This window comes from Dysidea avara, chromosome 4 (assembly GCF_963678975.1).
Source record: "Dysidea avara chromosome 4, odDysAvar1.4, whole genome shotgun sequence".
Lineage (NCBI taxonomy): Eukaryota > Metazoa > Porifera > Demospongiae > Dictyoceratida > Dysideidae > Dysidea > Dysidea avara.
In genome coordinates, this window is record NC_089275.1 from 5,823,424 (window position 1) to 5,847,591 (window position 24,168).

General features: G+C 38.9%; 1 protein-coding gene across 1 annotated transcript; it reads left to right on the forward strand.

Annotated features, from left to right (window-relative positions):
- The first annotated feature begins 2,506 nt into the window (after nt 1-2,506).
- LOC136252958 (TNF receptor-associated factor 4-like) lies at nt 2,507-4,269 on the forward strand. Its single transcript, XM_066045542.1, has 2 exons — nt 2,507-3,130; nt 3,657-4,269. The coding sequence occupies exons 1-2, from the start codon at nt 2,761-2,763 to the stop codon at nt 4,202-4,204; spliced, it is 918 nt and encodes a 305-aa protein (XP_065901614.1). The 5' UTR covers nt 2,507-2,760; the 3' UTR covers nt 4,205-4,269.
- Nucleotides 4,270-24,168: the final 19,899 nt, after the last annotated feature.

A 24,168-nucleotide genomic window follows, 5' to 3' on the forward strand; every position in this document is an offset into this window, starting at 1 on the left:
GTAATTTTTATCGATATGCTATGGTCCCTACTCTAGTTGAAAATTCCAATTTTTTTTTGTGTACTTGTACAGTAGCTACCTTGCACATTGTAGCCAAGAGAATATGAAAGATTGGTGCAATGAAGTTTATAGTAAAAAGTTGATCCTCGAATGGAACTGATCACATGACGAAGGATGACTATATGTGACTGAATTTGACAAAACAAGGCTTCCACACACATCCACTTTTAAGATTTTGAAGCACTGTAGCTAGCTAACTCAATGTAGGAGTGTGCCATTAGTTTCAAACTTTGACCTGGAATTTTACGGTGCTTGGAAGAATTGTGTGAAAGCTTTTAGGTCAATAGCTTACTGAATAGTCAAGTTACAGTTGGTTAATGTGGATATTAGTGGAAGACTTATTTGGTCACATACGTAGCTACATTTAAGGAGAATAGTTGCCAAACTACTGTATAGCTATGTTGAGTTAGTTAAGTTAGCAAAATTACCTGTTATGCAGAGAGTATCAGGCCCTAGGGAGTATAAAGGTATGAAATAAGTCTATAGCTAGCTACGTAATTGAATAATGGTAACGACCCTGTAGCTATCAGATTAAAAACACTGGAAAATCACCAAATAGAAAAAGTCTAGCTAGCAGCCTTAATCCGGCAGGGACTAAAAGTTGGTCTCCCAGTTTCTTGGTCCCCGAGTTCACTATTGTTTATACCAACCCCCACCTCCAAAGAGGTCTGGCTATGCCACTGATTATTAAAAAACAACTGATCATTCACAGTGAAACATCAATGCACTTGTCAATTTCGGGGGGGAGGATACAGGGGATTTGACAAATTGTGGTGTCATATTCCCCACTACTGGGGCAAAATCGGCTGTCAAATCCCCACTATGTCCCCACCCCCTAGTAGGGGATTTGACAGCACCTCAAGGATGACTACAGCCCCATAGCCAGAAGAACCGCCCTCTTGGAAAATAGGTCCACAATTTCAGTAAACAGGTCCACAATTTTAGCAGAAAGGTCCATAATTAACCAAAAAGGTCCACAATTTTAGTATAAAAGTCCAAATTTTCAGGAGCAAAAGTCCATTAGCTACAGTTTACTAGATATCACTAATAAGAAACTAAGTGCTCCGAGTAACTCATTCAGTGCTTGTATTAAATGCAATGCAAGATCGAGATACTCTAATAGAGCAGTCAGCCATTCTAATAGAACAGTCACAATTACATTTTCTTTTAAAAGTTACTTAATTTACATGTAGACTGTCTAAACTGAGCTTTCATTAAAATATAAGATTTTGGTGGACAAGCCCCTCCATGCAGAGCCCACAAATAGCATCCATGCTTCAACTCTATGTAATGTGTAAATTTCATTGTTTAAGACACTCTTTGTTCTGCTCTACTGCCCCTGTTGATCATGGCAGAGTGCTCAATCTCTCCCATTCTTATTCACTGTGACATTCCAATATATTGTATTTAGACATGCATGTACAGATGATATAATTATTAACAGTAGCAGTAGAGATATTTTCCAGAGATCAACCATACAGCTGGTCTTCAGCTTACCTAAAAAATTGTTATTTTATTGACTGAAATGCCACTAAATTCAACCTTTTAGTATCTATTTTCAAAAAAATTTATGGGGGGCATGCCCCCAGACCCCCTAGTTTCAGCATGCTTTGCATGCTGGGTGCGCACACCATAATATAATCTGAAACATGTCATATAAAAAGGTCCACTTTTCTTTTAAAAGAACCTACCAAGATAAAAGTCTGGCTACGGCCCTGGACTAAGTGAATATTTCATGCATGCGACTAGTAATTAACCTGGTACGAGTGTGATTTTATTGTTTAGAAATGCAAGTATAGAATATAGGTCAGTGAATTGGACAACTGTCAATTGCCCCAGGGGTGGGGACAAGAAGCAATATTAAATCCTCACTTGGGGTGTGGGGACGCCCGGGGGGAGGGGCATGAAATTGACAAGTGCATAATAAACAATATGCATGATGGCTACATGACTAACACTCACTGCACTCCGATCAGTCGTGAAAAAGTTGTCGGAAAGTAGACTATAATTCGGAACTTGTATGATCATTCATTCGACGCTGAGCTCTAGATCGGTGATCAGAATTGTTTTGTCATTGGGCGTGGCCTCGGATATGACAAAATTTCTGAGCTACTCGTTGGATTTCGTAAATAAGAGCGACTACCATGACTCAGGAATTTATTATAATAGCAGGATGGAATGAATGAGTGAGTGACTTAACTACATATTAAGCAGTTGTTTTTTTCTCTCTCACTGTTGTACTAGCTAGTTACCGTGGCAGAAGAAGCGACAATAGAAGTTACTGCATGCACTACTGCTATGACCACGCCCAGTGGTGGATACGAGTGCAAATTTCTTAGTGCTCCTAAAGATCGATGTATCTGTAAGATATGTTACCTTCCAAGTCGAAATCCCCACCTTAGCTTGTGCTGTGGGAACACTTTTTGCAAGTCCTGCTTGGAAGCCGCTACTCAGAGTCAAGACGCTACCACTGGCGACACTGCCGCTGTAACTTTTCCAGCTTGTCCTTGTTCAGGTAAAGAGCTCTCAACTGTTATCAATAAGCAAGTGGGTCGAGAGATTAAGAATTTACACGTGCGGTGCACTTATCAAGAGAGAGGTTGTGAGTGGCAGGGTGAACTGAATGACATCAACAATCACCTTGGAAACAGTGATGGTTGTCAGTTTGAGGATGTGAAGTGCTCCAATCAGTGTGGGAAGATGTTACAACGACAATATCTGACCAGTCATGTTGAGACTGAGTGCCCACATCGTAAGGTTGACTGTCAGTACTGCCACATTACAGGAGAACATCAGTTTATTGAGGGAGAACACAAAAAACAGTGTCCCAAACTTCCCCTACCCTGTCCCAACAAGTGTGAGGTAGGGAGTGTCCCTTGTGAAGACACTGAAGTACACAGGAAGGAGTGTCCTCTAGAGATGGTCCAGTGTGAGTATCACAATGTGGGGTGCTGTGAAGACTGGATGCCACGCAAGGACTTGAATAAACATAATGAAGAAAAGACAAAAGAACATTTGACCATGACTAAATCACAACTAGATAGTGCTTTAAGGCAGCTTAACAATTTAATGGTCTTGATCAGCGTTGAAACCGGGTCGGGTCATCCGGGTCACATTTTCTCCGGGTCATCCGGGTCTGACCCGGTTTACAATTTATCCGGGTCTGACCCGGATTGGATCACGTGAGAAACGAAATTGTTCGTTTGACGACGTGGAACTTATAAACGCTATCGCGTAGCTCTTTCGTGAGCCACGCCCACTTATCGCATTACCAACATATGCTCAGCCACGCCTATTTGTTAGTAAGTGCAGTATGTAGCACGAAACTGAGGGTATCTATGGTGAGGGGTAGCTATTGTCAGTAGGTGAAGACCTTTTTTTTTTTTTTTTTTTTGGTCTTCAACCTACAGCTAGGCTGAAGTTGCATTATTTACTCAACACGAATCGAACGCTCAAAATGTAGACTCGTTCGCTCACCCAGACTAGCCGAAACACGTCTCGGCTTTAATCAATCCGGGTCACATCCGGGTCTGACCCGGATTGCTATCCGGGTCAGTGGGTCATCCGGGTCAGCAGTAGTGACCCGGTTTCAACGTTGGTCTTGATGCACCAATTGGGCGATGAACAAGAACAGTTTAGTAGCACTGGTGGTACCCCATCCATGGTTTTGGCAGCGAATTGGATTGTCAAGTTGGAAGCCATGGCTGCATTGTGCAAATCGGGTGATCAAACTTGTCCAGTTGTTGTTAATTTCAAACAGTTTAGTAAAGAAAGAAAAAATCAAAAAGTGTTCTTTAGTGACTCTTTTTATACACATGATAAGGGATACAAGATGTGCCTACATGTTGATCCCTCAAACATAACAGTATTCTTACAACTCATGAAGGGTCCACATGATGATGAGCTAACATGGCCACTGAAGGGCAAGTTTGAAGTAAAACTATTTAACCAGATCAGTGACTGTGAGCATCATTCAGTGATCTATGATGACTGCAACCCTGCTGGTAGAGTCACTGTCGTTGATACAATGGTTTCAGGTTTGGAAATAAGAAACTTCATTTCCAAAGAAGATCTTCACAAGGTCACTCCCACTTGTCAGTATCTCAAAGATAATTGCGTGTTCTTCCAAATTAACAAACTGTGAACGTATAAAGTATGTTACAGTAAGGAATACTTTGAAGTTTTAATATGTGATAACTCATGATCAGATTTGTACATGTTAGTTCTCTGTGTAATAATATTAATAGTCATGGCCTATACGCATTTGCGACCTGATCTGACAAAACCAGTCCTATACATAACTTTTCCAATTAACACAACTTGTCACTAATGCAAAAACTTGCAGCTTAAAGTTGTTACTTAATATGATTTTGTGGCAAAGGTTCACCAAGATACATGTACAGCATTGACAAGTTGGAGTGAAATATGTAAAGGTTATAAATCTGCAGCTGGTTTTGTCAAGCAAAGTCACATATGCAGGAGTTGATTTCCCTTAATATTATTGTGATATGTGATAACATAGCTAACTTATACCCAACACTGTAAGGTCTGTCAGTGGGCAACTTGACACCACTGTGAAATCTCACAAAGTGACCACCACTAAAAAAACCAACCCAATTTTCCAATGACTACAGGCTTTAGATCTCAAATTATCTTCTTATTGGTTGGATAGGTAAACCAAGGGTAACATCTATATACATAGAATGTTCTAGAACAATGGCGAATCCAACATGGGGTATTTGCAATTGTGGCAACGCAAATGTCCCTCCCCCAACCCCCTTGTGGAAGGACTACCATGTTGAGTATTACTACCATTTATTGCAAACTGACTCATCCTCCAGTCTGGAATTGTTCAAAAGCAAACTAAATTATGTAACTACCATAATAATTTATTTCCCGCCCTTTTGCTGCTTGTGCAACATACTCAACTTTAAGCATGTACAGTAATGATAATAAATAAAAAATAAAAGAGTATAAAGTTTTGTAGTTCTTGCTGTTTGCTATTGTTGAAAGCTACTTGCTGCTCACTGGTACTGTTTAGCTAGTGTTATTGATGCTACCTGCTATTTCGTATTACAATTGTAGCTGCTGTTTACACAGCTATATATTGCAGTGTTGTTGAAGATTGTTGCTGCTACAGCAACTGCTTTGTAGCTGCTGTTAAACTATATGCACATGTTGCTACTACTAGCTGTTACTGCTGCTGCTGTTTCTGCTAGCTGCTGATGCTCCACTGTTAGCTGCTTTAGTTGGCTACTATTGTAAACAGCTTTGCACTACTGTTTGCAGTTTTCTACTTTGACTGCTGCGGCTACTGCTACTTGCAGCTGATAGTGCTACTGCTTGTAGCTTGCTGTCGCTGTGACTGCTTTTGATTCTGTTTCTTGCACCTGGCTACTTTGTACAGCTGATAACAGCTGTATGCTGCTTATAACTACTGTTTTCCAGTTATCTGATGTCACTGTGATCTAGTGCAATCTGTATATCTGGCTGCAGTTGCTTACAGCCATCTGCTATAACTGTTACAATTATTCCACCTGAAAACTAGCTAATGTCTTTCCTGCAAACTAACTGATGTGACACCTGTGAACTAGTTGATGTTTTACCTGCAAACTAGCAATGTTCCATCAATCCCACTCTAGGTCAGGCTGCAAGCTAGCTAAAATTACTCCAAGTATTAGCTGCATGATGTTCCAATTGCTAACAATGCCCTTACAAACTAGCAGATGGAAACCAGATAGCGCTCCACCTAATGTCCAGCTGAATTGCCACCATCAACTAGCTCATGTTCCAGCTGTGAACTACTCAATATTCCTTTTGAGCGAACTAGCAAATATTTAACTGCACAATGTTCCACCTGCAAACTATCTATTGCTCTGGTTTCATACCACCTATGATGTTCTTTCTACCTATGCTAGCTCATGTTCTACCTGAAGTATAGTTTATGTGTTTCATTTGTAAACTAGTTAATGTTTTATCTTCAAGCTAACTAATATTCCACTAACTATAGCTCATGTTCTACCTGAAGTATAGTTTATATTTCACATTCAAAGTTTCACCTGTAAATGAGTTGATGTTCCATCTGCAAACTTGTTGATGTTCTACCTACAAAACGCCTAATGTTTCAACTGAACACTAAGTGATATTCTAGCCAATGTTCCACCTGCAAACTAATAGACACTCCACCAGCATACTCAGTGATGTTGAACTTGCAAATTGGCTAATATTACACCTTCATACATATTATATGGATCATTTCAATATTAAGATGTAACAGTTGCTTATATTGAACAGCAAATACTGCTCCTTTTAGCTGGCTGCCAATACTTGCTGTTGGCTGATACTGTTTGTAGCTAACTGCTGCTGTTGCTTGCAGCTATAGCCACTGCTGCAGTTTGTTACAACTGTTGTTGCTTCTTGCAGCAAGCTGCTGTTGCTGCTTGATGCTTTTGTTTCTTTCAGGTTGTTGCTCTTTCTTACAATTAGCTGCTTCTACTACAGCTGATTTTTCCTATTTGCAACTTTTAACTGTTGTTTGCAGTATGCTACTCTTTATTGCTGCTTGTTTGAAGCTCTCTACTGTGTCTGTTGTTGTTATTCCTTGTTTCATGCTACTGTTTCGTGCTAGTGCTACTGCTATTGCTTAAAGCTTGCTATTACTGTGTCTGCTATTGCTGCCACACAGTCATATGGCTTGGAACAGCTCTTGTTTGCTGTTGGCTCCTTGCAGCAGGCTATACTACTACTACTACTACTACTGGATGCTACTAGTAGCTTGGTGCTGCTGTTGCTTCTTGAATATATAGTTTACTGCTGCTAATTTTGTAGTTTGCTGCTACTACTTGCAGATGGTTGTCGCTTGCAACTTTAGTTGCAGTGGTTTTTACTGTTTGCAGTTTGCCTTTACTCCTTGTACATTGTTGGCTACCAATTGTGGTTAATATGTGCCTGCTGCTCATGACTGCTGCACCTTGCAACTGTAGTTGTTGTTGCCATATACCATATACCCACTTCTGTTTCTACAGCTTCAGTTTGCTGCTTCAAAGGTACTTGAGGTTTGTTGTACCTGCAGCTAAGTGTTAAAGTTGTTGCTTAAATTACAATTGCTTACTGACAACTGCTTACTGCTGGGATAAATAGTTTCTCCTGCAGCTATTATATATTTTGCTGCTTTTGCTATTGCTGCTGCCTGGAAATTTACATACTTAGTTTAGTTGTAGTTGTTGTTAGTATTCCTTATTGCTACTGCTTTTATTATTGCCACTCTCAAAATTTACTCTGCGGAATAGTCTGTTACACTGTACAGCATGCATAATCTACTATATAATGTAATTCAAAGAAATTGCTGCAAATGTATCACTTTGACAAACTGAAAAATCTAATATAGGATACGTGCTAGAGCAGATGAATTAAACTGTAATCCTGGTTGCAAATATCTTTCTGTATTGCATCTATACAAAAGGAATTAGTGCTGGTTCAAATGCAGTTAACAACATAAATTATTGTACTTACATGTCGAATTTTATTTGGCATGCACCTTCCTGTACCGCTAAATCTTAAAGTGCTGTGCTAATTGTTATCTTATATATTATTGTTTGTATAAAACCTGTGAAAACTTGGTGTGAAGAAATGGAGTTTAAAGAATTTAAACGAGGTTAATGATAGAAGCGAACTGTGCAGGTGCTCTCCATTCAGCTATCAATTAAATAGTCACACAATAGTCACAAGTGAGCATTAGTCAGGATCTAAACGCATGCATGATTTCATAATTCATTAGTTTCTTCTTTTAAACTGTGAGTTGTGGCTTATGAAAAGCTCTTCCTCCCTCCCATCCCATTGTTGTGTGTGCTAGACTATTGTTGTATGCATGATTGCTTTCAGCAGGTTACCATACTCAGCACAGTGTTTGCTGGGGGAAGAGTTTCCTTGTTTTGTTTCATTGATTGCTGTTATTTTTTTGTGGAAAGGAACAACTAGTCTATCCTCATTCAGTTTGTGATAGACTGATTTCCTGTGATGTGGATGTTAGATCAGCAACACAGGCTTGTACCACATATAATGGTGCACGTACTGTGGAAGATGTGTGGTAATATGTGCTAGTACTGCGGAAGTGGAGCAGTACTAATTGTGTGCTAGTGCTGCAGAATACGTGCAGTAATTGATGTGTGCTTGCACTATGGAAGACGTGCAGTAATATGTACGTGCTTACATTGCAGAAGTGTTCTTAGTCTTCCCCATTCTCATATAGCTGAGAATGTGATAGCACAGGTTCCTTAGGGTGCCACCTTCCCCCATAGGCCATTCACCCAAGTTTATGCCTAGTTTTCCTCCCACGGGCTTAAAGTTTTAGTAGTGTGTGTAGTTTAGGGATACTATTGTATTTGATAAGCCAGGTGGTGGGGCCCTGTGCACCTACCACTATCACCACAATCAATGATTGGAGTGACCATCAACCATCTGATGTCTCAAGCTAGGATGTTCTAAGTAAGGTGAGTGAGTAAACAGCATTAACGAATAAAACAAAAAGAGAAGGCCCTACCATGGTTTACTGTATACATGGTACATATACATGATGTGCTACAATTACAGTGACTGTTGTATATACATCAATAAACCATAAAAGTATAAAAGAAATTTGAAAGTTTGGATTGGCAGTTACTCGATCATCACATCTCACAAGTTCTCAGTTAAAGTGTTTTATCAATGACAGAATTAGCACATGTGGATCTGCTGTGGTGGTGGTTCCACTACAAGACACATCATCAATGTAGTCACATAGAAAATAGTACTGACACTGTTCATAACTGGTTGAAATTGAGCTCATATTCAATGACACTGCTAGATTACTAGCTATACACATTGAAAGGGTGGTTTGTGTAGGACAGATGTGTATAATTATATAATAGTTATACGGGCACAATGTGGAGTCTATGAAATTTATAAACCCGATAGAAATTTATAAACCCTCAGGCCCTTAGTAGCGCCCTCGCTTCGCTCGTGCGCTACTAAGGGCCTGAGGGTTTATAAATTTCATAGACCCCACATTGTGCCCGTATAACTGCTTTAGACTCTATTTCACATTACACTCAAATTACTTACCTCATCCACGGCTGTTTCTACTGTAGGCTCGGGAAAAGCGGCTGGTTTTCTTACGATAATACTAGTGCCATGGCAACTATGCGTCCTCACGTGACTAAATAATCGCGCTCGTTAAATCACTGCACGTGAATAATGCATAGCGATTGGACAAACCCGATTTTGAGCATATGTCATATTGTGCTTAAAGGCGTGGAGTATATTAGAAAACAAGGTGGAGTATATGAGATTTATTACCCACCCAAAACAGCCTAAATAGAGTCTAAAAAATGTATACTTACCAGTCCACTAAATGATTGAGTACAGTACGTAAGTACTTTGTACTTACTCCATTAGGTCAGTTAGGTACACAATGTTTGACACACACACACGCACACTTAACTTGATTATTATTATCACATTATTCATTACATATGCTAATTCACTAATCACATTTAATTTAGTAAGCACACCTTGTAAAATATAATGCAAAATTCATGAAATTTTTAGGTTGATATCAGCAGTTCCAGGAGATTTTCTGAGGTTTCCAGAAACTGACAAGTATATTCAGGAAATTGAATTATTGAGATTTGCGAAGATAATTAAATTTTTAAGTTGAAATACTCTAATGGAGTAGTCAAATACCCTAATACAATGGTCAATATTTTGTGTGTCACTTAGTCAACATATTATCTCATAGTGTTGAAGAGATGAACTGGGGCCATGCTACAACACACAGAATGGCATCCATGTTGTATGTTTCATACTTTACATAGCTCCATCTCTTAATCAACTCTTTAGATGCTATGTCAGCAGAAGTAAACATACTGGTATATTTAAGATATAATTCCCAAAATATGTTTAAAATATCAGATTTTTATGGCAAAATTGTCATTATAGTGAAGCAGATATGTAACAAAAAATGGCAAAGATGTTCACTTCTGGCAGAAAGCGTAAAATTGGCACCTTGGGGTTTTAGAGCATGCTGATTCAGAATTTTAGTGGAACCACCTCATCAGAGTATGGCTTCCCACTCAAAATGAAGATTTTAAATATTTATAAACAAAATTTGATTGATCTGTGTTCTTTGCACAATAGATTGTATTTGTGCACATAGCAATTTTGCTGATTATACATAACAGCAACCAGGCAGTGCTCGAATTGAGGGTATACGGGGGTATACGAAGTATACCTTGATAACAATTTTTGTAAATTAGTATACCTTGATAGCCTAGCTAAGTATAAGGTAGCTACAGTGTAGCTATAGTACCCTCAGCAAAGAACATCCAGGAAACATTAGTTACTACATAGTAATACATATTCTTACTTGGTGTAACGTGATTCTCGAGCCAATTGATCTCCCAAGGAAGCTAATCCCACAATCCTCAAAATTCCTTTCGTGAAGTGTGCATTAATTAGAATTAAACAAGTGTTGCTTAATTTTGCATGCAATGTACATTAGCCCCTCTACTGTAGACTGCATGTGTCTACCAAGGAAGTAATTGGTGATGAAATCAGCTGGTGATGAATCAGTTGATGATGAATCAGCTGATGATGATGAAAGGCAGCAAATTAAAGCAGTGAAGAAGAAGAGTCAATATAATGATGGTAGTGTATATACAGAGCAAGTACCAACTAACAGTGACATATTTACCTAATTAGAACCAGAAATGTGGCTGGATAAAAAAAACATTCCCACCTTGGCTTATTTGTCTAAAACATAAATTGGGTTACCATCTTTAGGTATAGGCCACTCCAAATAAATTCTCTGTTTCCTGTCCTGGAATAAAGTATATTTGCATGCGGGCGGGCGGTCCATTTCCATTATTTCATTATAAGATTGGCAGCTTTTCAAGCCATTATTTGCCTGGCACAACCATAAAAAGCTGCATAAAAGCATGCTTAAGCTTGTTCCTTCCTTTTCAAGTTGCAAAAATAGTACAAACGTAAAGTTTGTGCCAACTCGATAGCACTACTGACATGTGAGCTGACACTGCTTCAAGATGGCTTTTACTGAGCCTCTCAGTATGCAAGAATAACGGGAAAATAATGGAAGAATACGGAATAATGGAATATTTAGAGCTGACAGTAACTAGATGCGGGCGGTGGACGGGAAACAGAGAATTTATTTGGAGTGGCCATAAATGCTGCAAAGAGTATTCATCTTTCTTGTGAATGGCAGTCAAAATTACCACCAATATCATTCTCAAAAAATTTTCAAAGTTTCCTTATAGACTTTATTATAGTATTCATGCTTCTTGATTTATTCAAAATCGCTACCAAATCCAATCTCAAAAAGTTGATTTTTTGAAGAAATCTTATGCTATACTAAATCTGTTATGTAGCTCAGTATATAGCTACTATTAGCATTCATACTTCTTCCAGTGTTGAACTCAGCAAATTTCAGTCAAGATTGCCACCAAATAAAATAATATTATTATTATTATAATCTCAGAATGTTAATTTTCAAAATTTCTATGGGGAGCAGCCTAGGTCTTTACACTATAGCTATAATTTGACTTTTTAGCTCAGTAGCTATACTATTAGCATTCATACTTCCACTCTTCCAGTGTTGAACTATAAGCAAATTTCAGTCAATATTGCCACCAAATTCAATCTCAGAATGTTAATTTTTCTAAATTTCCTGGGGGAGCATGCCCCCAGACCCCCCTAGAAAGCTCATGCTTTGCACACTGTGGAATGATTTCCAGTACCTGTGTGCCCCCTTCCCTTAACAAAATCCTGGATCTGCCCTTGATAGTATACCTTCATATAAATTTACAATTCGAGCACTGCAACCAGGTGTCACTAAACATGCTCAGTAATGTGCTGACATGTCACTTTCATGTTTACACTGGTCATAGATCTAGCTGCTGAGTAGATTTGAGTGCTCTGTCCTGGATCAAGGTGAGTTTTTCATGCATGGGGTTAGCTAAATGATTTAGAGGTAATGAAATAACTAGGAGGTCAGGGTGGATCTAGGGGTGTTCAAAAGGCTCCATGGAGTACCTTTGGAAGAGCCTTAATATTATAATTATTGTAATAAGCTGCTGATAATTTTTAAAATTCACTAAATTTGTCCATCAGTCAATAAAAACCTTTTTTGCAAACACAAATAATGGAAAAGCATTTATTGCATTGCTTTTTGCCCTTATTCTGTCACCATAGCAACTCCATACGAAATAAGCGCCTCTAAAATAATTATAGTTTTATTGCATTACAACAGTAAACCATTGTTGGAGAGTTATTTTCTCCTGCATACCATGTTCTAGAGTGAAATATTTAAATGCCCTGAAGAGTGCAGCCTCTGCCCATAAAAGGCTATACTAGACCCCATAAAAATTGCAATAAGTCTGGCCAAGAGGAGCTATGGTGAAGTACAGCAACTAGTATGGCAGCTAGTCAAACATATTACATTATAACATGCTGTTTCACTCTAGAATGGCCTCCAAAAGATTAAAACTTCAGTTATAACTGTACTTTTCAGTATTCATAATCATAATCTAATACTTGTGTGTTGTGTGTATACACTTACAAGGTAAGTACTCTTCCATAGGGTCCGCAAACCAAAAAATCGATATCTTCAAATCGACTTACAAACTATAGTCATTTGTAGGGGTAGGTCTAATCAAGAAAACACTAGAATGGCAGCAAATTTCGTCCATGTCTTCTAGTGAAAATAATGCGAAATACCTTGAATTCGATCGATTTTTCGCCGTCGTAATTTACAATGTTATTCTTTTGGGCCAAAACTCTCTCTCAAGCTTTGAGAGGTTGTCCACTCTTACTTTGGAGTATAGGTAGTTTAATATAATTAATTAATATGTGGTAGTGGCGTCGCGCGCATCGCCGACCGGCGAAAGAAAAGACGTTTCGTGATCTGGAGCACAGCAGACTTGCAGGAAATACTGCAACATTTACTGCAGTGATCACCTCCAAGTCAAGTACCTGTGTGCAGAATATGGTGTGGATTGAAGTTTGTTGACCATCTGGCTGAGACCAGCCTCGCCTGATTTAGCGAAAATTTCCTCCGCGATCCAACAAATACTGCAGTTTCGTGCAAATTAACACCTTTAGGTGTGCTGAAGTATGGAAATGATTGCTCAGAGCAAGTATAAACTAACAGTAATGGCTTGATTACTGACGGAAAATTTTACAGTTAGCCGATAATGCAATTTATTTCCGGTGCAAAACTAAAACTCTTGTAATGTAAATTCTACGGAATTCAGCATAATGCATAATGTTACTGACTTGATAGATGATGATCATTTCTGTAGCAAGGATGGAGTCCAGAGGTCTTGATCATCTTACTGTGCTCATTTCTTGAGCACAGTAAGATGATCATTTCTGTAGCAAGGATGGAGTCCAGAGGTCTTGAGTGCATGGCCAGGTCTATATAGCTATAGCTATGCAGGTCATGCAGCATAGTTATAATCATGCATGCACACCTTTTTGATAGTTAATTATAGAGCTTATAATTATCTGATCATCTATTTTTATGTGATACTCAGATGCAGTAGCATGCAAGGTCAAATGGTATGCTCCCCAGACAAGTTTTTACATGCCTTGAAATCACATCTGCATGGAAAACTATCATACAAAACCGTGATATTTCCTGGTAGCTAATTTTGTACCAAAGTGCCAATTGCAACTTATTCAGCCTCAATCATGTCTATCCTGTGCAAGACATTAAAAACATAGTGTTACTTCCATGACACAAAATCTCTAAAAATCAAGTTTAGCTATTTGTGATTTGGAAGAAATTTTGATTTTAATTGTTATAGCTATGCAGGTCATGCAGCCGCCGCCCCCCACCCTCCCACCCTCCCACCCTATTACTACCACCTGTGATATTATTACCCGCTCGAGAAAAGCTGCCCAAAACAGGGCTAATTTTGGGTATCAGAAATGTATACACCCACTCAGTGATAGCTAGTAAATAGATGCATACTTGGTGCAAATTTTGTTTGCACAGCTGTAGGCACTGGGAAGTTATTACACAATGATTACTTAAAATCGCCATATCTCCTAACGAAGCTTTGTGCGTCGAAGCCGGGTTTTGTCAAATTCAGTCACATATGAGGAAGAAGATTTTTTGAGAAAAAGGCACAATGATTTTACTATAGCATGCAATATGCCGGCAGTAAAATTAATTATATAGGTCAATTTACACCAACGCCACATAGCTATAATATGTATAACTTGCATGAAGGAAACTTTCCAATAGAGCAGTCAGATATTCCTATAGAACAGTCAGAAATTGATTTTTATACATAATGTCACTGAAATTAATAAGCAATCACAAACATGTTTATTTAACTACACTCAGAGTAGTTGTCAAGTATATTTCACAATAGTTTTGTAAAATTATATATTAGTTACGAGGGCCTTGGTTTTGTGTAGGGCTCAAACAAATAGTGGTTTTTACTATTCGAATATTCTTTATTCACAACTACCGAATATTCGAATATTCTTTTTCAGCATTGGTATATGGACGAGATATCAAGTACAAGATGTATCTTTAATACAATTCAGAATCAACATGATTTGATCATTTATGTCATAGATATGCTTATGTAGGATCAAGAATTCCAAGTATTTACACACTGATGTTACGTATTTCCTTTGAAACGAATATTCTCCGAATATTCGAATAATAGAATATTAGTTTGAACCCTAGTTTTGTGCAATAAATCGCGTTTCGCATGCCGTAATTGATTACGAACAAACAAAAAAAACTTGTACTGAGTAATCATTTCCATAATTCAACGCACTTAAAGGCGCTTATGTGCACGAGACTGCAGTATTTGTTGGATTGCGGAGGAATTTTGCTAAATCAGGCAAGGCTGGTCTCAACCAGATGGTCAACAAACTTCAATCCACACCATATTCTGCACACAGGTACTTGACTTGGAGGTGATCACTGCAGTAAATGTTGCAGTATTTCCTGCAAGTCTGCTGTGCTCCAGATCACGAAACGTCTTTTCTTTCGCCGATCGGCGATGCGCGCGACGCCACTACCAAATATTAATTAATTATATTTAACTACCTATACTCCAAAGTAAGAGTGGACAACCTCTCAAAGCTTGAGAGAGAGTTTTGGCCCAAAAGAATAACATTGTAAATTACGACGGCGAAAAATCGATCGAATTCAAGGCATTTCGCATTATTTTCACTAGAAGACATGGACGAAATTTGCTGCCACTCTAGTGTTTTCTTGATTAGACCTACCCCTACACATGACTATAGTTTGTAAGTAGATTTGAAGATATCGACTATTTGGTTTGCGGACCCTATCTTCCATCTCAAGTGTGGATGGCTGACCAGGCCGAGGTGGCTGCGTAAAACCATATAAACCATAGATAATGAGCAACCTAAAGGTGAAGAAGAAACCAAAGCTGAACCCGACCCTAACCCTAATGCTACTTTTCACATCTCCTAAAGTCGAATGCTCAGGGAAACTACTAGATGTGATAATAAGAACTTTTCGGTTAAGTAACTGCTTCCTAAAAATATACACTCGAACTAATATATATATATAATTAATACTACAAAACTATAATCTCTGCATGGAGATATACCTATATATTTGTCAAAATTTAAATACTGGATTATAGTTCACTTTCACTGGTGCCCCATTGTTAACGTTAAGAACAATGTACTTGAATTCTTCTCCTTCTTTCAACTCTATGGTCTCTTGATGTTTAATGTCCTCTGATGGACTGTGCACTGGAAACTTAGAAGGATCTGGACTTTTCTCTTTTATGTACGTGTACAAAAGTTGGTAGGACGGATAATACATCAAAGAAGCACTGCAACTACCGTTAAATCGAATAGCTTGGCCATACAGATGATAATTGTAGTATTTTTCTGAAGTAAAAGTGATGATAAATGGCACACGGGGTTTACCATCGAGTTGATTATACATATCATTGCCTGGATCTTGAAAGGAAATAAGCAACTGTAAGCATTCATCGCAAGCATCTAAGTGGGAAAGAAAATGAAAGCCTTTACAATCCAGAACCCTCTGTTGAGGGATATTTTGGAGATCTGTTTGCTTTTGGAATTCTTTCCACAAGTTCTCCTTTGTTGTGGGTAACTCTAGATAGTCAATGGCTCGTTTTTCTGTGTGTGGGTCATGACGGGCTCTATTGTACTGCATATGGTGAAACTGATCATATTTTGTAATCAATGGTATTGTGGTTGTAGCAGAACCAACCAACTGGGTTTTCCAAATACAGATGCCACCTTGGGAGTTTTTGACAGGAACTACAACTCTTTTCCTAACTGTGACAGTTTTGCCTTTCTCCTTTTCCTCCTGATAACTCCACACTCCAAAAAAGCAAACTCCTAGACAATTATTATTAGTCGTTCCGATAAGCTTAATATGGCTTCGTATATCGTTGAAATTCACATCGCTAGCAGTGAGCTCCTCATCACACCACATTACGGACCTAGCGTAAACCCCAATCACATTTGTTGAGGTATCCTCCATGTCCTTTGACTTTGATAAGCGATAGAAAAATCCCGTTTTCTTCTCTTCAGATATTCTGCTCAACTCGTTTACATTTAAATCTTTCACATCAGCACTCAACTGATCTTGACTATCCCCCATATTGTTACTGAAGTTTTTAAACCAGCGAAAGTTTCTGCAGCAAGTTTTGCTACCGACCAAGGCTCGTGCAGATACTCAACAGCGTCTATATTTCGAAAAAAGAGGTGGAGACACTAGACACGCCCATGCAAAGTCCGCGCTCAAACAGGTATTGCCCAGTAGGGGTAACGCTATTCACCCAACTTGATGTGGCGCCTCAAAATAATAATAACTTTACTGTATAGGTACTTAGTCGGCTTGTGAAGAAAAGTATGTAGTTCTTATGGGTGGACTCCACATAGAAATGGCCCTACTTAATGTCCTTGGTGATTGGTTGGAAGGAAGTGGTTGGGCTGCCATTTTGGCTTCTGCTAATAGGGGAGAGCTGACGCCCTTCAGAGTGGTTCACACACTTCAAGAGCCCAGTGGGCTCATCAAGTATCAGCAGCAGCTTTATTCTGTCTACAAAGCCAAGCATTCACCACTTCCATTATGCGCGATGGCTTTCAGTATACATGTGAGGGACCTAATGCAGTTGGAAGATGAATGTCCCACAGTCTGGAATGAGTTTCTTAAGGGGCATTTTGTCACTCAGTAAACCTCACACAAATTCTCCGTGATGGCCCATGACCAGATTCATGAACAGTTAAATGCTATTGTGAAGGGTGATGGTGGAATAATAGGAATTACTGAGAATGAATCAGCTATGCGGCGCTGGATGATTGCTGGTCCAGATATGGCTAGGATAGTAAGTGAGGTCAACATAAAACAGTGTAAAGATCCAAAGAATAGTCACCATGAACAAACTTCAAGTACACAGAACAGGTTTGCAAGAAATGTGAAGAGTGTGGTAGATATTTTCAATGAATGGGGAAACCCTTTTACAGAAACGAGCTCATATTTGTTTGCTGTTGACACAAACATACTCATGGCTAATGAAGTTGTTCAAAGTGTAAGAGAAGCTGAAGATCTAGGTAAAGCTCAGTACAAGGCTTTTGTTGATGACCGTATGATCAACTTGACCAAATCAATCTATGACACTATACCAAAGAACAATCTAATCTTATTTAAATCAGGGCAAGAAAAGAGGTCATCAAAAACAAAGACAAAACTCTCCAACATGAAGGGTGACCTAGAATTGTTTTCCAGGATGTACATTTCTTGTCAGGCTAGAGAAGGAGAAATGGATGTATTTTTTGAGCACGAACATCATGCTTGGCCACCATTACTAGCTGAAAATAACTCAATGCGTCATAGCAGCAAAGCAGATTTGTTGAAATGTCTAGAACCATTTGCACCAAGTCCACCATCACCACCTGAAGTAGATGTAAAACTTTGTGATGGAGCAGCCCTTGTTCATACATTGGAGCCCAAGAATGCAGTCTCTGCTGTCAAGACATTTAAGGATTATGCAGAGAGAGTTTTTTGCCCTATCTATTCAAACATCTTCACATTGTCAAGCGGATAGATGTAGTGTGGGACTGCCAACAGCTTAAAGGCACATTTGAGAGGATGCCGCGGTAACGGATTTCATATGCGTGTATCTGAGAGAACATGTATACCTCAGAACTGGAGGAGCTTTTTGCGTGTTGATTCCAACAAAACTGAACTCTTCCAGTTTCTTGCTTCAATGATTGAATCTGCTGTCACACCGGGGGGGAAGATATTTGTCACCACAAAAGGAGAAAGAGTTATATCAACCAACACATTAGACATCTCTGCTCTTCAGCCTTGCACGTAAGAAGAAGCTAACCATCGTATTATGCTTCATTGTGCTCATGCTTACCAACATGGTATGAAGAAGATTATGGTACATGCAACTGACACAGATGTGCTTGTACTTGCCATTGCTACAGTCAGTGTATTGGAAGGATGTGAGATATGGCTAGCATTTGGTCACAATAAGAACTTCAGTTACATTGCAGCTCACACAATTGCAGCTGAACTTGGAGATGATCGGTACAAGGGATTGTTATTCATGCATGCTTTTTCAGGCTGTGATACAGTCTCATCTTTCTGTGGTATAGAAAAGAAAACTGTTTGGGATGTTTGGAGGTCTTTACCAAGCCTAACAACTCTGTTTGGTTGTCTTTCTCATACACCAGAGGCAATTACTGATGATTACATGGAAGAGATAAAAAGATTTGTGGTTTTATTGTACAGCCATACTTCCCAACTTCTCACTGTCAATGCTGCAAGAAAGCAACTCTTTTCCTATGGGAATAGAAAGCTGGAAAATCTTCCTCCTTCGAGAGCAGCTCTATATCAGCATGTGAAACGTGCATCATTCCAAGCTGGCTATATTTGGGGACAAGTACTGATAGCTAACCCATCCCTTCCAAGTCCTGGTGATCGGTTTTGGAAGAAGGATGCAGATGGAAAATGGACACCATTATGGACAACACTTTCGGAAGCTTCAAAACAATGCAGAGAACTGATCAAATGTAACTGTAAGAAACGCTGTCTTGGACACTGCAAATGCCGCAAGGCCAACTTGAAGTGCACAATGTTGTGCTATCACTGTTAAAAAAAGGTGTTTGTAAAACACCTTTTGGGGTGCTATAGCTGCCATTTACACCAGGCTCCTCTGAGGGTGTTCTGTTACACCCATAGGATACTTTGATTACACCAATGGGGTGTAGAAGATATTTTAAAAGAAAATGGAAATGGAGTGTTTTCTTTGTTATACAGCCAATCACATTTTTACCAAACAATTTCAAACATCATCATTTGTATCATTGACACAAAGAACATACAGGAAAGATCGATATAATTATGGTATTAATACATATATTCTATCATCAACTCTTCCTACCTCTTATGGTTTTCAGTTTGTATTTATAACGTAACCAATAAGCATGACTTTTGATTGTGGGTTTCATTTTAAAAGGCTCTGAAATGAATTACTGCATGGTTGTTAAGAAATAATAGTGTACAGGTACATGATATTTCCATCACGCTGTCATCTCACTGTAATTAACACCTACGCAAATTATTGCATGTACATCTTTTATGCATGTGCATGAGATACATCAGTGGTAGAGTCACATGCTATATGTTTTCCATTATTTTGCCTTCTTAATTGTAAATGATTAATGATTTAATGTATGTGCAATGCTGGAAGATATTTTTGTTTGTAAATGCTAGCCTGTATGCTCTTATTGACTTACAAACTTAATGTGTGACCGAATTGTGTTAATTTTATTAACTAAACCAGGTGTACATATACACCAAAGGGTGTTAACAAACACCAAGAAGTGTTCAAAATTGAATTAATGCAGTGCAAACACCCAAGGGTGTTCCTACTACACCATGAAATTGATATCCCATTTGATTTGTATACTAACTTTGCAACATATTCCAGTACAAGAAATTATCATCCTTTTAACCTCCTATCATTGCAAGCATCAAAGACCTCATATCAGTCCTCATTTTTTCCAGCAACAATTTCACTTTGGAATGATTTACCTAACCTAGCTAAAGACTCTAATTCACTTGAAGTATTTAAATCTATAATTAAATTATAATTTACTTATTGTATTGAATTATTTTTTTGTGATTTGTCTGTACATTTTTCTTCATTTCTGAAGTTGTACAGTATAGGTAAATAATAATAATAATAACAGGTGTGGGCGTTTAGGTAACACAGCAACGTGGGTGTTTGAGAACACCCAACTTAAACAGTGATTGTATAGTGGACAATGCACTGAGCAAGAGATACAATAAATTTGAACAATAATTATGGTATATTAAGTTATGACTGTGTTGTTTAGAACAAGAGTTAATAAAGTGATAACATTAATTTTGCTTAGAATCTAGTTAACAAAACAACTAATGTCAAAACTAAAAATCTTGACTAAAGCCATATTAAGCTCAGCTTTAACCAGGAAGCCTTGCTCTGATGAGCTGGTTCCACTTAAATTCAGAATCAGCTGAGCATGTTCTAAAACCCCAAATACCAAGTCATGCTTTCTGCCAGAGGTGAGTATCTTCGCCTTCTTTGTTGCATATCCACTCCACTACAAGTGTAAACATGAAAGTGATATGTCAGCACAATACTGAGCATGTGTCACAGCGCAACTGGAAGCATATACGGATATATACAAAACAGTCATTTTTCAGACATATACGGAGAATATACAGACAAATACAGAGACGGAGCAAGATGGCAGGTCGTATACAGATGTATAGCTTGCCAATGAACGACGTTACATATACGTGAACGCCTTCTTTTTGTTCACATAATTGTGGTCAAGACTGACTGCATTGTGTAAAACGTCGTCAGGGGCGAATCGCTATTGTGACAAAGAACCAGCCGCAGCTACTGATTGACTGACACTCGAGAGGCAGTATGGTGCAGCCGAAGCACAGATGGTAGAAGTGACTGATGTTTCGAGTGAGTACTATTGTATGTAACAGTGGCGGATTTAGGGGGGTTTCAAGGTTTCCACGGAAACCCCTTTTGAAAAATGATTGCGTAACAATTAATGTTTTATCGCGGCGTGCGTCTCGATCGAGATACTCTAATAGAGCAGTCACAGTAGCTACTAAAGTAGTGTGTAGGAAGTTATTTAATATATTTTATGTACTATTACTAAGCTGTGACTTTTTTTTTTTTTTGGTCTCACCAAACCAGACGATGTAGTGCAAACTTTTGCATATCTCATGTCAATATATATCTCCACCTTCTAAACTGGAAACCCCCTTTATAAATTCCTAGATCCGCCACTGTGTAAGGTAAATGCACCTAACTCCGGACAGTTTTTGCTTTCGGTGCTCTATCTCCGCCATGCAAGCGAATTTCTCAATCCTTAAAATATGGTTATAAAGCCAATCCTATGGTGCATCAGTCCTGCACGTTTCATCAAAATATCTCCATCCATCGAGGAGCTGTACTCCAATATTCAACTATGTGTAAATTTCGCACATGCTCCTAACTCCGGACACTTTTCATCATGCCTGATACAGCACTTTCGAAGTTGATTTCGAATTTTAAACACCGCCACGTTAAACGTGCATCTATTACCCACCTCATACTCGATTTTGAGAGTCATAGTACCTTTCGTTGCCGAGTTATGAGTATTTCAAATCTAGGTGTATTTACGTAAATATTTATGCAGCTTCAATGAAACTGGCTCTTACAAAATCGTCCATAGCAAGTGTTTGGCTGATTGTTTGCAAACGAAACTTGGTACAGTAGTAAGTCATAGTTGTCCCTCTGCACTATATGAAAATCAGCCAAATAGCTCTTTGAGTTTGGGAATAAGCAGCGATTATTGAAGAATTTTTGATAATTTTGCCACACATAGCAATAAATAATCACCTCGTTTAGAAAAACTAGCAGGACTTTTAAGCTGATTTTAGGATCACAGCATCATTGTATATGAAGCATTAATCACCTAAAATTTCAAGTAAATGCTGTAGATAGTTTTGGAGATATGACGCCAAACATTGGAAGTGTCCGGAGTTAGGAACTGTCCGGAATTAGCCGCACTTACCTTACAAATATAACAGCAGTTAGCCGCGCCGTCCTTGTTGAGCTACCAGCGGCCCAACGGAAAGGAAGAACTGGTTTTGCCCACTCTTGGGTAACTCAGGCACCCTTGTTCGCTTGTCCCTTTTATTCTTTTAGTCAATGGGTCAGGAAAAGAGAATGAACAACAGATGAAAATGCGGCTAGCTAGCTACACTCAGGAAGAAAAGAAAGTCTTTGGGTAACATGCTGCCACAAACAGCGTCATGTAGCTACAGTCTCGGTGAACATGGAACAGACTTAAATGCTGCAGATCGTATGTTAGTTATAATTATTTTCAGTTTGTATGAATTTGGTTAGACAATATGAATTCCTAGCCACTCCAAACTTTAGCCAGAGAAATTCTTTGTGATGTACGAAATATCAACATAATGTTATTAGTAAATTTGATTCAAAGTGCAAACGTTAGTAGATTCTTGATGGTAGATATTTAGTGGCCCAACGCCGCTTCACATAGTAAAGCATCTGTTTTTTTGCTGACCAAATGACAAAACAGTGCTCTAGCTGTAGACTAGTTGCTCACCGCCAATCCATATATGGCAGCATACTTCATCTGTTATCTGAAGAGAAAGTGGCATGGCCACAACAGACTAGTAGAGTCAATCCAATGGTCCCAGCATAGAATCTGGGTTGGCCTGATTTCTGTGGTCCTGGAACAGAGGTGTAAAACTCCGAGTGGGTCAATGAAGGTGAATCCATGGCAGAATTAAATTTTGTTGAGTCAGTCTGGCAATGCTCACCCCTTCAAAAAGAATAACAGAAGCTTGCACACATGCAGTAGTATGCACGGGATTGTTTGAGTGTGGGATTGTAAGGGGTCATTCTTTACACGTACTCATAAAACTGTCAACACGCTTTACTTACCAGTTCTACTCGTCTGGTCTCTTGCGTGGGCATTCTGTAGGATGCTTTGCATCTGTGGGAGCTGGTGCAATGTATTAAGAGACCCATCTGTATCAGATGAGTCCCATACAAATATTAATTATTGTGATATTCCTGTAGTGTGCTTTATTTTTAATCTCTGTACCATGTTATTATAAAGTGCCCAGCTAGTTATTAATATAATAACGGTTACAGACAAAAGTGTAACTGTTGCATCTTTGTCTCATCTCTCTTGGGTGTGATGCATGTGACTGGCCTAGCCCAAGCCCAAGACGACATGTGGCCATATATACCCCTTAGCTTTGTGTGCTAATAGTATGTATTGGCAAGAATAAATCAAGACACACGGTAGTGTGTCGTGCGGCCCAAGAAGCCGGCGCGCCACACCGTGAGTATATTGACAGGAAGAACGAAAACGTCATTTTCACACCATTGTATCTCGGTGATCACTTATCTGATTGGAACCAAAATTGCTACACAGTTGCCCGCCAGCCAAGGGAGTCTACATTCCAAATTTGAAGGAAATCGCTCCAGCCATTTCCGAGATACGAGCTGCCAAAGTTTCGTTTTTTTTTCTTCGTTTTTTTCTTCTTCGTCTTTTCGCACACTTGCAAAAATTGCCATAACAAGCAAACGCGTACTCCGATCGCCTTGAAATTTGGTACACAGAAAGGGAGTCCAAAGGCGAATCCTAGCATCAAATTTGGTACAAATCCGATGAATGATTCAGGAGTTATGACCGATTATTCGCGTAAAACAAGATTGATTTGTTGTCACGCCTACAGGGTAAACCGCTTCATGGAATGAGTTGAAAATTGCTATGTAGATGGAGTAACCATCGTAGGAGTGCCTTTTGGTGGTTTGAAAGGAATCGAGATAAAGACCACGGAGATATGACACAAAACCCAACCTGTGTCACAATTACGCGATCGATTTTTATGAATAAAAAAGTATTAGTTTTCACGCCTACTAGGCAAACCGCTTAGAGCAATGAGCTGAAAATCGGTGTATAGCTGGAATAATC

Bases quoted from the DNA above. Each gene is read 5' to 3' on its own strand.
- LOC136252958 (XM_066045542.1), top strand. From the start codon at position 2,761: ATGTTACAACGACAATATCTGACCAGTCATGTTGAGACTGAGTGCCCA. The intron at 3,131-3,656 runs TGGTCTTGATCA...CGGTTTCAACGT, and splicing joins AAGGCAGCTTAACAATTTAA to TGGTCTTGATGCACCAATTG.